An 18,103-nucleotide genomic window follows, 5' to 3' on the forward strand; every position below is an offset into this window, starting at 1 on the left:
AGAAGCACAGGTCATCAGCATAGAGCTAATCAGCCTCACATTTAAAGGCCGTGTCAGGTAAGTGATTGTGTTTCATAAATGAAAAGATGGAGGAATCAATTGAAAAGGAGGAGTGTATTATCAAAGTCATAGCAGTGTAAATCAATGATACTAGGAGCAACAATTAAAAGCACTGCTGTGAGGGTTTGCATTTGTGTTTGTGTGAATTCACACATTGTTTGATGATGTGGGTGTTGTGGGTTCATGTGCCTTGCTTTCACTTTCTGTCTGTGTGTCTCTGTCTGTGTGTCTTTGTTTCTCTCTCTCATTCTCTCTCTCTCTCTCTCTCTCTCTCTCTCTGTGTGTGTGTGTGTGTGTGTGTGTGTGTGCAGTAATGATATTTATTGCAATCTTTGCAGTTGAAGAGGGGGAGGGGTGGAGCTCTTTCTGTGGCTTTGTATGTACCATTTTCTATAGTTATTTTGTGTGTGTATGTGTGTGTATGTGTGTGTGTGTTTGTGAAGGGGGAAGTCTCACATGTATATCCAAGTTTCCGCTTCAGTTATAGACAGAGGCAGCGGTGCGTGCAGTTTAAAGCTGCCATTTCCTGTTAGCTGAAGTTATTAATACTGTCTGTCTCTCTCAGGTCAGATGAATACCTTGTCTGCCGGCTCAGAGATGCAGACTCCGGCTCTTGGCCCACAGTTCATGGGGGGGCCGCAGGGTAAGGTACCTGGCAGAAAGAGGGGGCGACCTCCCATCCGAAAGCTGGAGTTCCAAAGTCACTATGTTGAGCCTATGTCTCCTCTAAAGGTCCCGAAGAAGAGAGGCAGAAAACCTGGTTTTAAGGTCAGTTGGTTGAAATTAAATTTGTACTATTATTTGCTTCAGTGTTGGAATTAACAAGCTATTTTTTACTGTGTGGTACAGTGTCGTCTTACATAGTTGCCTCCTAAAGCCTTGTATTAAAATGTGCTGCAAACACTCTTGAAGGTGTGATGAGGCGTGAGATGTACCTTTTTGATTCCAAATTGAAAAATCTTTTACAGTGTATTACTGTGGCTGAACTAAATATGTTGGAAGTGCCACCTCATACATAAGATATTTGCAAGCACACTTTTAAATTAATTGATACCTGCAATGTTAAAGGTTCTGCAATGACCTTTTGGCTTGTGTTGATGTTGGCGCCCATGTGGAAAAAATATTACAGACACTTAAAAAATTTTGTGCAAATCGGAAAAACAATGTGAAAGCAGGTAATAGGAATTAGAGTGTTTTATACATACTTGTGAGAATTAAGGTTTCAACCATAGATTATATAAAAGAATCAACAAAAGGACAGCCATAACATTTAATGCTCCCTCTGGGGATTGGCTGCAATATAGGTCTTAAAGCCCGCCCCCTCCATTTTAATGGGTGTTCATTTTTTGGAGGAGTTTAGTTGTAAGCATAGACTGTGTGAAATATGGACGTAGTATCCATCGTAGTATGACATCACCAATCTGTTCCTGAGCGCTGTTTTGAAGCCAATCGGTGGCGGCAGCCATATTGGAAATGCAGAACTCAACCAGGCATAGTGTGACGTAAAGGGGTGGAGTTTGAGCCTCTTAGCCAACAGCTATGTATTCCCGACCAGGAGTCAAGTCAGTCATGTCCTTATTTGGGCAAAAATTCGTAATCTTAATATCTTCTGAACCATCGCGTTAGAAAAAAATACACCTCCCTGTACGGTGTGTGCCATTAGAGAAATTAGCTACGTAGAGCCAAGCTGTTTTTTGAACCAGGCTGTAAACATGTTTATTAATGCTGCAAAGATCGTCTTTTTCCCATTCATGTCTATGTGGTTTCGGGTGTTTCTGCAGCCAACCTCAGGTGGATTCACGATGAATTGCAATTTATAACACTTCCGCATGGGCTTCATAGTTTGAGACCGGAGGTTGCCGCTTGGTTTTAAGTAGTTATATAATATTAAAAAGATGATTGATTGACAACTATATTGACCAATCCAGGCTCCTGAAGCGTTCTGTACCAGATTAGCACAGAAGAGGAAAAAAACGTAACAAACACCAACACAAATGTCATTGGCCTTTCCATAACTGTAAAACAACACAAGACTCTGTTCTGTAGTGACATCAGTCCCGCCGTTAATAGTTTTGATACACAACTAAATTTAACATTTTAACCAAGGATCAGGTGATGTTTAGATGTTGGAATACTTCATAACATAAAGGTTACTCGATGTTTTTAGCAGCATTGACATTACTACAATGCTCTAAATACAGTCTGTACTGATATTGCCATCAATAACATTACTGGTAATGGCATTACTATTATCATCAGTATCGTACTAATATTTATTATTTCAGTAGGGTTGAAACTGGTCCTGGTATAGCCAGAATGGTGTCTTCTCAGTGACTTAAATTCAGGTCCCAGCAACTGGTCAACATTTCTTCTTTTGTGATGCTTAAGTGGATTGTACGTTTTTTCCTAATGACCATTTACTGCTAGCTTCAGCTGTATTTGCTTTCACATTACACAGCTTCTTGAACTGCTAATCAAACAATGCACCACCAGTTTCCTGCTTTAGGAAGGATCAAATAACTCAATATGGAGCTACAGCAATGCCAAAATATAATCCAATTTAAGAAGTATAAAGAAATGATTTTCATGAGGTACAGTGAGGAAGAAGGGCATTGATAATCATGACAGTTTTCTTTGATTGTATGTGTACATATGAAGAAAAGATAAAAAGATATGTTTTATGTGATTACAGTCAAGTATTGACAGAAAATATAAACTGCATTGATTCATGTGTCTTTCCTGTCCTTTTGTGTAGCTAAAGCCTCGGATGGTGATGTCCCCCCTTGCAAACTCTCCTCCAAACAGCACACCAGAGCCTGAGATGGGCTCTCTCCCACAGGATGCTGCTTTGGTCCCCCACTCTACCACACTACAAGTCCTAACAGGTGATACCACATACAGACACACAGTGATTTATAAGCGTTTCTGTGTGGTCATAAATACGAATAGAGAGCTGAGGAGAATAGGGGTAAGAAGGGCAGGTCACCATGTCACAATGTCTTCTACTTTTTAAAGCTTAAGGCCTGGAGCCATTCAGCACAAGTAAGGTGGTCCTAATATTATATTATATTATACCCTCACAGCTTGACTTTGTGCTGTGACTTGCGGGGTATGAAATTTGCCCTACCCTTCTTTTCTTTTTGTATCTTATCTTTTCATCCCTCTGCTACACTGCTCTGACTGAGACTTGCATTCTTTTGTGTCAGTGTCGAGTCTTCCTTCTTTGTTCTCTAAATACACAGAGGACTTAATCTCTGTGATAGTATGTGAGTGAAGATGCAAACCGTTACACTCGTGTATTTCTGCATGTAGAATCAAAAACTGTTCTAACATCTCTGGGTATTCTATGAATGTTTACATACTTTAAATTGAGAAATACATGCCCTCAAATAAAGCCCAAACATATCTCATTATGTATTCTATTTCAGTCCTCTTCTCAGCTTTGCTTTCCCGCCGTGGCTCTGGAGAAAATCAGAGATTTAAAAAATTCTTCAACAAAAGAAAAACACATTTCATGCAGCCGTTCTTTTTGTCTGGCTTTGTTTTTTTTCCTCTCTTTTTTATTCCCTCATGGTCTGTCCTGCTCTGAATGAACAAATATTTAAAGACTGTCTTAAGTGTATTTGAGGAGGGAATGGGAATTAATTTATCAAGGACCAGCCCTTTGCTCTTTGTTCTCGCACATCAGGAGTGGTGTTTGATGTCAGACTGTAGTCGTATGGAAGCAAAGCGCTACTACACACATATGTGAGGTACAAACCAGTTTGCTCCCTGTGGTGCCATTCAGATGCATATATTAATCATTTTTTATGAGAAATGGGGAAGCAATTCAAAAATAGTTTGGGTAATCTGGTGTTTTTGTTTTGAGTAAAACTCCACTGATTACTTTTATAATTTTTTTTGCAGGATTAGTATTTTTTCCAATTTTTCTAATGGATAGAAGAAGTGTTTAACATTGACAAAATACTTTCTTTAAAGTATAAAAAAATTCTGCATTTCTCAATTTACGGCAGTCCTGTTCTCTCCTTCCTCTCTCTCTCTCTTTCTGTGTCAATATAAAAGCCTCAAAACTAACATGCACAGATCTTATCACATAATTGATTTTGTAGAATACATATGCAGGTATAACACATTTGACCTTCGTGTGAGCACAAAGTAGACGTCATTCAGAATCCTCTCTGCACTATTTAAGTCTTACAAATCTGTCATCAAGTAAATCCATAACCATCTAGAGTAGCTCTGGCATATAACCAGCAGGCATCACATTACTGACAAGCGTAAAAAAAATAGCTGTACACAAATTGTGCCATTTCACACACATACAATCTGATGGTGTGTGTGTGTTTAGCTTTATTTAGCATGCTATCTAAAAATCATGAAAAACATTGTTATATAGTATAATACATATAGTATGTCAAATATACATGAGGTACTAGTGCTCGAATGAAAAGGATAAGCACTCGGTGAAGGAAGCCATCCATTACACCCTCACCCCAATGTTTATGCTCTACTGATTACCAAACTCATGGCCCCTAATGTTTCCCAACACCCAGGCGTGAAAATAAATGGGGACAGACGGCTGTGAGAGCCAGTGCATAACCAGGGTTATCAAGTCGGCACCTAGATTCACCAGTGTTTGGTCAAGTTAGGCCCACAATGCCTCAGGGAGGCTTCACGGGTAGCTTCACCATCCTAGAATCGACCCCCTCCATGCTAGCTCTCACCTCCCATCATATCCACACAGTCATAGTGGGAATATACAGAGTACATAGACAATGTAGAGGGGTGCAAGAAAGAGGAAATGGAAGGCAGAGCCAGGGTGAAAAACCTGTTTGTGCAAGGACTCACCAGCGCAAGGTTAGGCTGTATGCTCTACCTCCCCTACTCCCCGATATTCAGGAGAGAAGAGTGGATAGAAGAGAGAGAGGCCAAAGGGAAGACTTTCTAGCAGGGTGCTAGAAATAGGACAGGGTCAGGGCAAAGCCAGGGTGGGAAGCCTGTCTGGGCAAAGAATCCCCCCCACTGGGTAAGGCTGTATGCTCTAAAGAGAAAAGAAAAGAGACAATATTTCAATACTACAGGGCAATGTAGAATTAAGTTAGCATTAGATGAACTTCAGTTGTGCACAGCTGTTAGCTTTAGTAGAGAAATGTACCTGGTTTGATGCCTAGCCAAGCTACCAAGCTAGCAGCACTTTGTGGCCATACTAAGGAACAGTAATGCTTGAGCTAAATGCTAACATTAACATCTAAACTTAGTCAAAAATTCAGCGCTAACATTATAGTTAGCAAGTGTAGCCTAAGTATAATAATGTACATCTCAGTGTGCTAGCGTGTTTGCTCATCAGCACTGGACACAAAGTGATGAGCGTAGCTTTAATGATGTCACTTCCTGTCTCCCTTCAGCAGAGACGCCTGTGCCTGATGACTACTTGTGTGACCCACCAGTGGACTCGAAGCGCTACGCTGTGGATCCCAGCGACTCAGCCTTTAACCTCATGGCGTCACAGTACCCACAAAAACCCTCCTATGGTTACCGTGGCAGCAGTTGCTCTGCTCCAGTGGGCGTGTGCAGACAAGCATCATGTCCCGGAAGCTTCCAGGATGGAAACAGGAACGGTGAGGCTTTGTATTAAATCTCAGCTATACCCTATCCAAAAACATCTGCACAAGTGGTGTTAAACAGTGCAGACCACAGATTCTGTACCAGTATGGAACACACTAAGTATCAAAATCTCTCCTCAAGTTTAGCTTGTTTTTAACATTTACTGGAAATCTTTTTAAGACTAAAGAGGTTTCTGTAAAAGCCTTAAAAGTTTAATCTGCATGGGTGCTTTCACTTATTTGCCAGATGAGACCTCAGTTGGTACAGTGATGGTGTTTGCCAAATTGTTGTGATCACTGCTCATCATTGCCATAGATGTTCTATTTATCAATGTGACATCAATGAAATCACTCCATCTTCACTCCACCTGTCCCCCTGTGCTCCTAGCTTACAGTCCGATGCCTGACAGCGCCGAGTGTAAGCGCCCTACTGGTAAAGATCCGTCCAGCTGGGGCGTTGAGGAGGTGGTTCGGTTCATCAAAGATTCTGACCCCCAAGCTCTAGGACCCCACGCTGACACATTCAGGAAGCATGTAAGTCCTGAAATATTGGAGACCATAGCTGACACTGTTTCTGTAATGGTGACTCAGGCAGAACTTAATATTTGAAGTGACAAGGCTTATGCTTTCATAGCTAGGTTGTTAACCAGCCTGAGGGTAGGATAGGAGAGCTGCCATGAGCCTTATTTTATATAAAACTGGCTGTTGATACTTTTTAACTTTAATCATTGTAGTGACTATTTTGACCTGGTTTTAGTCACTATCTGGGTGCAGGATTTAGGTGTTTTTGACGCGCTTCTAAAAGAATCCAATGTCCAATCTGGTGTTATCGTTGCGTTACTTCTTGCCATTTATTGATTCAAATGAAAAAACAGCTACAGACAACTTACTTTGAAGGTGATATGCGTAATGAGGATAACAGTGCGGTCTAAGACGAGCTGTAAAAACCATATGCTCTTCCCGTTCCAAAGATCACTGCTTCACCTGTGCCCCTTTTGTAGCATTTACCAGCCCGTTTACCTGAAGGTCCCCTTGTGGTGATTGTGCGAATAACAAAACAAAAACAAAAACAAAATAGGTAAAATGGCTCATATAATTATTTTTATCTAGTGTCCTGTGATGTTTTATGATTATATTCTATCCTCATGGTTCTGCATTGTGTTTCAGGAAATAGATGGAGACGCTCTGCTCTTGCTGAAAAGTGAGATGATGATGAAGTATCTGGGACTGAAGCTTGGACCTGCACTCAAACTGTGTTACCACATCGACAGGCTGAAACAGAACAGGTTGTGATTTCCTGATCAGCTGTGTGTAAAAAAAAACTGCACCAAAACTCATCAGCAATACATCAAGAACACCACTGGATCTTGAAAACCCACTTGCCAGCTTGTACTGCATCTACAACATCATTTGTAGACAGATTGGACATGTTGACTGTATATACACCCATTGTGTTTCACCGGGTATCTGGATGTCTTTAGTTGTAAATAGTTCAGCTCTACCAAGATGGCAGGAACTGTATTTTAAAACTTGATCTCTGTGTAAGGTCCCCTCTGCAGTTGGTTAACAGCTCAATGCATCCGGCTCCTAGCAGCATGAACTTGTGCAGATCTTAATCATGCACAATGTATAACACCTCTCAAGACCTACGGAGGCAGGCCACTTACCGGTACATGGTGCTTTTCCTCATCACATTGAAACTCATAGAAGTCTTTGAGTTAAGGGGCAATGCTGCTGCAGCTCTGAAATAATTGTTTGTCCATATGTTTTGTTTTACACTGATGATAATGTTGACCCAGGCATTACTCCAAGAAACAAACTCTACATCTTTACACTCTGAACTGAAGCTCATTTGTTTCTATTTTTAGTTCAAACTAATGAGAAAGGAACAATTTTTAAGTTAGAAGTCCTAACTTAAGAGTGTTTCTTTTTTTATCAATTTCTTTTTATATGAAGGCTTAATCTTGATAGGACAAAGTGCATCAGAAAACTAGAAATGTTTCTCACGCTCGCAAAAAGTATAACAAATGTATTTGCTCACATGAATACATTTACCACAAACCACATTACAACACTGGGGAGATTCGGTGCTACAGCCTGATGTGTAGACAGTCACACGCAATGACAGGAAGGATAGGAGTATCAGACAGACTGGGGTTTTTGTACCTCTTAAAAAAAGGCAAACTCATACAACTTGGTGCTCATTAAAACAACTACTGCCACTACAAACAGAAAACTGAATAATTAAATATCCTCATACACTTTCTAACTATCTCTCCCAAATGCATTTACAGTTATATTCTTCTCATGCAATACCTCTCTACACTCATTTTAAATACACATGCCTCTGAGATGTGTTATGACAAGAAGCAGTATTTCATATTCAATCTGTCAAGTGACAAACTATAATGTAAAATGTCTACAACATTAAAAACATTTTCTACAGCTATCAAATACAGTTTGCTCTGTAAAACTGCACAAACAACGTGTAAAGGCATTAATAATTAACCCCATGCAATGCTTTTTTAAAAAGTTTTTGTAGACTTGTTTTCTCACTTTGTTAAATGTGTTTTGCTTAAATTTGACAAAGTTAAATTATGTGCCTGCAGCTCTTATTTGTTTGTATAATCTCTGTAAAGTACAAAACTATCTTTCATCCCAATCAGAAGGATTGGCTTCATTATAATTTTGCATTTAATGTTCAGTTTAACTTTTTCCATTTGATAACTTTATCTCACTGATTTTAAATTTGAGTAAAATAAAGCAATTGTGCTGCACTTGGACTAAACTAGAAAGTGTTTTGTACTCATTTTCACCCCTTCTTGATCTTAATCTATTTAACTCCTTATTTATCTTCAGTGTCGTGTCCAGAGGTGTGGCCAAGGGTGGCACTGGCACCCCTTGAAATCCAATTGGCCACCCCAGGGGCAACCCCAATTCCTAAACTATGATTTGGTGTTTGCCTTATCAGAGGTGGGGTTTCTATTAAAATCTATAATTTGGGATGAGTTAAAAGTCTGACAGTATATTTCTTTACTTGTGCCCTCAATGTAACTTTAAAAAAACATATTTTGTAAGTCCTTAAAGAGTTAAGCTTAGAGGATTTATGCCACTCTGTCATGTTTGTTTTAAAGTCAGAAGTAATAGAACAACTGTTTAATACTGTAATGAAAGTAGGTTGTGAAGACAGAAAGGATAAATGTCTTTATTTGTAAATACACTGGCCACCCCTGCGTATGTGAGAGCCTCAGTTGGGCCACCCCTGTCAAAAAGTTCTGGACACGACCCTGTTTATCTTCCAAAAAGTGTTGAAGCATTATAATTCCAGATAAAGAAATATTTTTTTCATTTGAGGTCTGACCTTTAAATAGTAAATGTTAAAAAATGAGCGGTAGCTTGAGAGTTTTATTAGTTTTGTTGAGCTAAAATGTATAAATTACTTTAATTTAACACTGAATAATGAATCGTTGACTCATGACGAATTCTAGATATTTATTTTAAAGTTAGTTTTTATTTTGGTTTTGGCAACTTAAACATTCATTCATACATATTTACTGTATCTGTTACTGTATGGCTTCATAAAATATAATATAACAATAAACAAAATATATACCTTTAAATGAATGAATTAACAAATAAGAGTATATAATACATATATATATAGAGAGATGTAATAGAAAAAGGAAGGAAGAGAAAAATATAAATAAAAAATAAAAAGTGAATAAACAAAAGTAACTAAATAGAGCACTTTACTTCACCAACACAATCAAGGCAGGGCTCCAGCTTCCAGAAAACACATCCCTCTGCAGTCTCACAGAGTATGTTATCTTTTCCATCAGATGTATTTCAGAAACTTTCTCAATCCATAAACTGAGTGACGGGGGCTCAGGAGTCTATGGTTTTAACCACTTAATCGTGATACATTTGACTGCTAATGTCAAGAGTATCTGTAGAAGGTACTTTTTGCCTCTTCCTTCAATTCCCTGCGGAGTTACACCTTGTAATGCAACCAATCCTCGGATCCTCCGGGAAATCTTGTTTGAACACTTCTTTAACCCTCCTGTTCTGTTCGTTTCTCTGGAACATCAATAATGTTGCTGGGTCAATTTGACCCGGGGCAGATTCAATTATCCAAAAGTGTCAAAACCCCAAAAAATCCCACTACACATTTTTAAAACTTTTTTTTACTCCATTATTAACGATTTATATCAAGATTTGGTCCATTGGTGTTTTTTTAATTCTCACAGATGATGGTTCAATGAGGATAACTCACTTGTTTTTCATTCAAATTAATGTTAAAACTTTTTTAAATGTACATTGGAAAGCCCTGAATATAAATACAATAGTTTAGCATGACAAAGATTTTTGTTTATTTTATTTTACATTTTTATTTTTTTTATTTTGATTATTTGATGTTGATAAATTAACATGACACCTCTTCTGTCACATGCTGCCCAGATTGGTTTGGAAGGTATTGCCTAAAATAGACTTTAAAAAGGGTAAATTTGACCCGCAACATAACAGGAGGGTTAAGCTTCTTGAAAACGCCATCCCAAAATGATTTTATTATGGGGCAAGTCCAGAATATGTGTGAGTGGTTCTAGAGCTGTGGGAAGTGGCTTTAAGTTGGGGGTGCTGTAGTAAGAGCTGCATTTTTTTTTTCTTTGTGCATTTAGGTTACTTATGCAACTGATAGGCTATAGCGCACATACATTTTATTTTTATTTATCTGGTTTGAATACAAGCTTTCAAGAGAACTTTTGATTATAAATTCACAAATTGCAACTTCCATACCCCGTTGTACAGCAAAGAGCATACAAGCCAAACCTGGTAAAACAGGCCCAAAGGGCAGTAAAGTGCATTGAACAGAACTTATCCAAATACATAGCAGTCACACACAGGGCCCATGCATCAGGTTATTTTAAAATGAATAATTATTTAAAATTACTAAAATTATTTCTCAAATCTTCCTCAGGTATTACATTTTCAGAAAATAATACAATGAAAAAAAACTGATTTATTGTGTTAATTAATGTATTTGTTTCAACTTATTTATGCATCCAGAAAAAAATGTGTGAAGCCTTTTCGAACAGTGGGTGCTGCAGCACCCTCAGCACCCCTACTTCCCACGGCCATGAGTGGTTTTATTTTTTACAGTCTATGGTGGTTCCCCAAGGATTGTGCACCACAATTTCTCCAGCACTGATTTGAGTGTAGATATTTATTTTGAAGGGACGAGAATCACGTTTGGGTAATATCGCGCGACTTGGCGCGCTGCACTTCCTGTATTACATTCCTCCAGTGATACACACGCTACTTGCTCAAATGTGCGAATCTGTCAGCCGGAGGTGAACATGGCAGAGGTCTCGGAGAGGACACTTCAAGTTGCCGTCGTTGTTTCTTTCGCTGCGGGCTTCCTGGCGGGCTGGCAGGCGAATAGAATGAGGAGGAAGTTTCTTGACTGGAGGAAGAAACGACTCCAAGACAAACTGTCAGAAACACAGAAGAAGCTGGATTTGGCTTGAATGGGTAATGTGACAGCTGTTCTGCTAAATTTGGCCAAGAGTTTAACCATGGCATGTCATTCCGTGACAAGTGTGTTTTTTAAAGTTGAAGTTGAATAAACATTGCATAGTTTGTACATTGAGTTCGACACCACACAGCGTTTCATTCACACGCAAGTCATATTATGTAAGACCAATCAGTCTGAGTCATGACGCTTCAAATTGTCTGACACCACACTGCCCGAATTTGAAGCTTAGATTACTTCCTTACTTTATATCTGCAGAATATGTGTTTATTCATCATTCATCTCCTTACTTCTCAGGTTTGAGGCAGTCTGCTCCAAAGGAATGTCGGTCTTCCTCAAGCTGTAGGACCCTGAACATCTCTGAAGAGACCTCATGAAGTCCCACCTGTCGGCTGAACCACCACACCTGTTTTTATAACAATACTAAACTTGACTTCATCAGGGTCTTTGGACACTACCTTTTGTCATAGCTCCTCATTCTTCAATGTGTAAACAGTGTGAGACCTAGCCTCAGTGTTTCAGTCTTTGTTTCTGTCCCAGCATGTCTCATTTTCTATCTGTGCTGTACCGGGTCAAATAAATTATTGAGTTTTTCAATCTTTCTCACTGTGTTGTTTCCTTGCAATTGGAAAGCCAGTCTCCAACATTGCACATACAGGTTGCTGGCTCTTGTCATGGTTGCATTTTACATTGAAATACTGCAATTTTTTTACCATTGGGGTGGCTGTGACTCAGTGGGTAGAGTCGGTCATCTTATAATCGGAAGGTTGGCGGTTCGATCCCAGCTCCGGCAGTGACATGTCGAAGTGTCCTTGAGCAAGACACTGAACCCCAAATTGCTCCTGCTGTTGTTCAGCGGTGTGTGAATGTGAACAAATGAGAGATTAGCTAATACTGATGGTTCCTTTCATTAGCAGCCTCTACCATCAGTGAGTGAATGGGTATGAATGGGTGAATGCGACGAGTAGTATGTAAAAGCGCCTTGAGTGGTCAGACAGACTAGAAAAGTGCTAAATAAGTACAGCACCATTTACCATTGCCACACATTTGAGGTGACAACAGACTTTGAAACTCATTTGTTAAAATTATACAATGTAATAATGAATCTAAGTAACATATATGCCTTGAGTTATGTGTGTTAAAGGCTTTACAACAGTCCTATTTCTACAACTTAAGTGATCAATTGACTCAAAAAATCTTGCAAGTAGCATCGATCTCTTAATCCTCCTGTTATGTTGTGGGTCAAATTGACCCATTTTAAAGTTAAAAAATTGAAGAAAAAAAAATGTTTAAAGTATTTTTTCAGTATGAAACTTCTTCTTGGCTTAATAGCGTGAACAACATATAAAATGAAAATGGTTCATTTCTTTCATACTGTTTGCAAGTCAATTTGACCCTGCAGCCAAAGTGGAGGCTAAAAAGGGTCAGAAGTGTCAAATACTAAATGAGAGTTAATGAGATTTTAAAAAAGGAAATTGGGATTTTTTGGGTTCTGACACTTTTTTTTATTATTAAATATGCCCCGGGTCAGGTTGACCCAGGAAGATTATTGCTGTCCCTAAGAACATACATAAGAGGAGGGATAGAATACCAAAACCTTTATATTAGTTTTGTCAAAATCCCAATTTTTGAATTTCAAATTAAACTTTTTACTCTTAGTCATGGCTCCATCTGCTGGGTCACCTTGAGAATTACAACTTAATCACACTGTGGCTGCACAGTTTTGTTTTTTTAATAGAGTAAAATCCTGTGACTTTGTTGCATCATCATATAACAGTAAATTGTTCCTGATTAGAAACATAGTATAACCCGATGGTCATCAGCTCAGCTTTTATTTACCTTATTGCCTTTGAGCTTTCATCCACGTCTTATGTCATATATTATTGAGGGCTTACATGCTGTTGCTGATTTTTTTCAAATGCTTGTTTCCAAGGTGAAGTATGAACATTCAGGCATGAAAACAGAGGTGCTTTGGAACCTAATGGTTTACTGTGATATGTTGGGCATGCACACTTCTTGTAGAATAATAGGATTTTTAATAACGTTAAGCATTTGATATACACACTTGTCCATTAGGGGGTGCTAGTGTACTTCAAGATTTCATGCAAACTAAACAAGTTATTGCCCACAGCAATATAGTCTGCTCTGAAATTAGATATTGAGAGCAGATCTGTCTTTTTCATCTTTGCCATTCTAGGAGGCCTATTACCACCTCTCAACAAGCTTTTGACAAGGCCTTAAGAAGCCCCTTTCCCTGCAGCACTCCATCAGTGGCTTGATGAGAAATAAGGTGGAAAGGGATACTCAAGAGGCATCAGGGGACATTAAGATGCCAGACAAATACAAAAAGTATTTTCTGAGCTTCATCTGTCATTTTCTCAGTGAATTCAGATAAAGGACTGGGAGTATCACTTTACTGATGTAGCTTTCAGAGCTCAGAAAGCACACTCACAAAAAAATATCACATTTCTATCCAGATATTTTAAGATATGTTCCAGAACTTTATTTATTAAGATAGTAAAATTAACAGAAAACAATAACTTTATTGGTACCGTGTCTTGGTGATTTGTAAGGATTTTATCTATTAAAGTGGAGTCTTATTTTAAAGCACTTTACACTAGAAGTGCAGCTTATATACATATTAAATGTATCCTTTGAAAAGTGTTGGGTAATTGCTTATTTATTACATGAGCACATATCCCCTAAATATATCAGTGTAAAGGGGTTAAAAATGTATCTCCAAGAAGTTCTAAAGCCCAAGATCCACAGGATGCGTCGCGTTACGTTACGGCTGCGCCGCGCACGTCGCAGCAAATAGGTTCCCATTCAAGTCAATGCTCTAGAGTCCACAGGGCGCGCTGCGGCGCGTCTCAGCTCCGTCTCTGGAGCGTTCCGCCGCGCCGCTCTGCCAGAAATACGCGGGGAGTCTATTTTCGCCGCTCCCCGCGCCCAGCACGCGTCAATCGACACAGAAATGATCGAACTATCCCGGAAGTCAGGCACGAGGATCGTATGCAACATCCGCTCACTTTCAAAATAAACACCATGTGCAAACACAAGATCGTAAATTTCACCACTTCTTCAACATTACGTCATAACCTGTGGCATCGGGCCAGACGTCAGTCTCAAAAGATATCCGACACCATGGACGAGGAAAAGTTTATACTGTGTTGTTCTCGCGCGTTTTGGAGTTCTCGAGGGATCTTGAGTTTCCTGCTCCGGAGTGCGCGCCGCTCCAAACACGCATCCTATGGACCAGGGCGAAAGCCCCGGGACGGAGCAGAGCCGTGTCGCAGCCGTAACGCGGCGCACACGCATCCTGTGGATTCCCCGAGTTAGATATTTTAGATACCCCTAGCATTTTTCCTGGTCAAAACTATGTGTCACCAGTAAAATTGAAATGTAAGATTTCCACATACACATTATTCCTAATTTTGTTAAGAAAAACATACATTTCAGATATCTATGATCCAGTCAGAGGGCATTTTGGTTATTCTAAATTACTTGATTAATACCTTGAAATATTTTTCATTTTGGTATCCAAAATGTAAATAGGAACTAACAAGAACTGGACTGAATAACTGAAATTTGAGTCTTTCCTAAATAAGCAGTATACATTTTTACATCCAAATTTTAATAGCGGGGCGGAATGACATTGTGAATATCTCAAAATGAATCCCAATACACATTACTGTCAAAAATGATGTTATTGGGTGTTGGTGGCCAAGCGGTCTAAGCGACCTACAGATGCTACAGTCCTCGTCGCAGGGGTCGCCGGCTCGATTCCTGGCTGTGACTATTTCCTACATGTTCCCCAGCTCTCTACTCCCCACATTTCCTGTCTCTCTTCAGCTGTCCTATCGAATAAAGGCGAAAAGCCCAAAAATATATCTTAAAAAAAATAAATGTCATATGTCATTTGCACAAGGAAAACTCACGTTGCGGATATTTTAAATGAAGATTGTGGATAAGAAGAATGCAAATGTGTCTATCTGATATGCTTACTTTGGACTGACTGGGAAGGAGAAGAAGTTCCATGTGACGTCAAACACTTAACGAGCCGTCCCCCTGGCGGAGGACAGGAAAGGCTTCCTACTCCTACAGTCCATGGGGAAATTACTGACTCTGGTTCTGCTGCCAATAACCTGCTTGAAAACTTTTATTAAATGCCTGACAGTTGTTGTTCAATTGGAAGCGAAAGCTAACGAGTACACGCCTGGGTTGTTCTTCTAAAGAATCCCATTTGAGAAAGAAAATCCCATAAAGAGGTAATTGTAGATTAATGCTGTTTGAGCTCAGCTGTCCCTAGTGAGGGAACAAAACAATTCACACATCTTTGAGCGAACATTTTATCAATGGTAAGTTGAAATAAACACTGAGTAGGCCTACTTTAATTAATGTGTCAGTCATTGAAGTGACTCCTTCTGACATGGTTGGTGTTGGTGGACGATGTAAACAACTCCAGCGGTAGCTTGTTGACACTGATAGCAAACCAGGCAATGTTAGCTAGGTAATAATGTTGCTGTTTATCCTGACATTCTTGTGATGAAGCAGTGTTAGGTAAGTGCAGGAGAAGGTTAATATTTACCGTCAAGGCTTGACAGTGAATATTTGGGAGGGAGAGATGATTTTACTTGTCTGCATGATGTGGTGATGATATCAAAATTTCGGGAGCAGGGCCACATCTCAACCGTGCCTCTTCCGTTTTCCCATAAATTCAAACCTGACCATTTCCTCCTTTCTCGCTCTCGTCTCCGCATCCCTCCCTCCCATCCCTTTCTCCTTCTGTTCCTCTCCTCCTTATCCATAGAGCCCTGAGGGGGTTCGTCATGCCTGGGTGTTACGGCGGATCCCCTACGAAGCTTCCCTAGAGCAACTACGAGTTCAATATCGATCAATACAATAATCCATAATCACTAAACTATCTTTCAAATCTCATTCTGTTGTTGGTGTGGTCCTTGCTAGTGAAATGATATCATCCACCTTTGCTTTGATGACAAATTTCTTGAAACAACTGAAAAGTGAATCTTTTGGAGCTTTGGAGTTGAACCTTCAACTCTTCACCAAACTCTGTGTCCAGTAGAGCTAGAAGGAAGACATCTTAAAGGTGGGACTGTGGTTATTTTCGATTTATTTGTGCAATGTGCTTGCAGCTTTTGTGAGACCAATGGATGTATTTAGGCTTCCTTTGCAAGCAGCTTGCTTTACTCTGAAAGTGTGCACACGTGTTTCTTATTTGTGGGAGAGATGGATGTTTTAAGATGGTGAGTGTTTATTTGTCTTTTTTTCTTGCTGTGTTTTTACTTTGTTATCCATACCTTCTGAAGATACTTTGATTGGACTAGGAGAGTGGATAGAAGTATGTCACTGCTTCACAAATGTTCATGTGAATGAGCATGATAAGACCAGTCGCAGCTACGACTAGTCTTAGTCAGGCTTGGTGCACGTGATGTAAGTTGGGGTCAAAGAGTTATTCATGGCTAAATCCAAAATAAGAGATGCGACCAACTTAGTTTATGCCCAGCTGGTGCACTTAGTGCCGGGTCCACGTGGCACCTGAATGTGGCCTCGGTTGTACCCTCTCCACCGCCTACAGAACATGTCAATAACCTCATCCTGGCAATCATCTAAAACACCAATGAAGAGAGCTAAACAGAAATGTATAGCTTCTAGGGACACACACAGGAATTGCAAACTCAAGTGATTATGACTACTCTTTGTAATCTAGTCACATAATACATGGATTATATGTTCTCTAGCATTTCTCAGTTTCATTGACTTGCTCTCTGGATTCCCTTGAATGCCATAGCCTAGTTTTAAGAAAGAAAAGGAGAGATGACAGAGAGCTTAGCGGGAATTAAAAAGTGCGAAGGAGAGTGTTGACAAATGGAGGGGAAAATGGGTGTCATGGGAAGAGAAGTGTGTAGATGTTTGTGTTTCAGCTGGGATTCTGGAGCAGGGTGTTATTGTCCCTCAATGTCTAATGCTGTGGCTAAAGTGTGATGAATAGCCTGCTCGAGTGGTGTGTGTGTGTGTGTGTGACTGTCTCTTCCCTGTTTATTGTATAACAAGCTGTGTTAAACAGTAGTGCCGGTGAGTGCAGCTCTGAAGTGTTTTGGACGTAGACGAAAAGAGCTGACTGGAAGAGATAACATGCAAGAGAAGTAAAAAGACACAGAGGAGAGAAACAAAGAAAGAGAGGGAGAGCTTGACTGCCATGATTGATCAGATTTTCCTAATTGGCACATAGACCTCAGAGCCCATGTCCTTTGCCTATACTGAGTGTGCTCACTGAGTGTCATGTTTAATAAGCTTCCTGACTTTCTTTTTGCTCGTGTGATTGTGCCCTCTGGCTACAGGGTGACTGCAGAGCAGGGAGGGGAGAGAAGAGAGGAGGAGAGGAGCCAAAAAGAGAAAAGAGGACGAGATCTACACAGTATCACATTTAGGCTTAGTAGAGAAAAAATAAAGGGCCTATGCTAGTTATGCTGCTTTCAGAGAAAAACAAGACGAAGAGCCTGCAGCTATGCTAGCGGCTCTGTGAGGGTGTACTCACACAGCAGTGCTATCTGCTAATTGCTAACATCAGCACGCTAACATGCTTACAATGGAAAATTCAGCAATGCTGATGTTGAGCTGATATTATGTTTACAATGTTCATTTCATTTCTACTGGTAAGTTTGCTAGACAAATTTAATTAGCACTGTCCACAAAATATATCTGAGACTAACGGTAACTTAGCTGTCATGTTGTACTCTAGTAAGTTCTTTAAAATTGGTGAATTGTTATCATTTACCTGCTGCTCAATTGATAAGCTACCAAGAATAAAGTGAAGGGAAAACAAGGCCAGATTTCAAGGTAGAACAACATATATGATAACCAGTTAGCAACCATAGACAACAGCTAACAT

The 18,103-nt window shown here is 39.7% G+C and overlaps 1 protein-coding gene across 4 annotated transcripts in view; it reads left to right on the forward strand.

Annotated features, from left to right (window-relative positions):
* The window catches only part of scml4 (Scm polycomb group protein like 4), a 12,370-nt gene extending 575 nt beyond the window's left edge, over positions 1-11,795 (forward strand). Inside the window, exons 2-8 of one of the 4 annotated variants that reach the window (XM_034700169.1) lie at positions 1-57; positions 626-828; positions 2,816-2,945; positions 5,466-5,678; positions 6,052-6,197; positions 6,831-6,949; positions 7,210-7,504. The exon at positions 1-57 is cut by the window's left edge and continues 26 nt beyond it. In XM_034700169.1, coding sequence (XP_034556060.1) covers positions 631-828; positions 2,816-2,945; positions 5,466-5,678; positions 6,052-6,197; positions 6,831-6,949; positions 7,210-7,279 — 876 coding nt within the window. In that variant the 5' untranslated portion in view covers positions 1-57; positions 626-630 and the 3' untranslated portion in view covers positions 7,280-7,504. Of the gene's footprint in view, positions 58-625; positions 829-2,815; positions 2,946-5,465; positions 5,679-6,051; positions 6,198-6,830; positions 6,950-7,209; positions 7,505-11,490 lie in introns of those variants that run through there. The other 3 variants (XM_034700172.1, XM_034700168.1, XM_034700170.1) reach the window with 3 other exon arrangements.
* Positions 11,796-18,103: the final 6,308 nt, after the last annotated feature.

The sequence above is a fragment of the Notolabrus celidotus genome, chromosome 13 (genome assembly GCF_009762535.1).
Source record: "Notolabrus celidotus isolate fNotCel1 chromosome 13, fNotCel1.pri, whole genome shotgun sequence".
Taxonomy (NCBI): domain Eukaryota; kingdom Metazoa; phylum Chordata; class Actinopteri; order Labriformes; family Labridae; genus Notolabrus; species Notolabrus celidotus.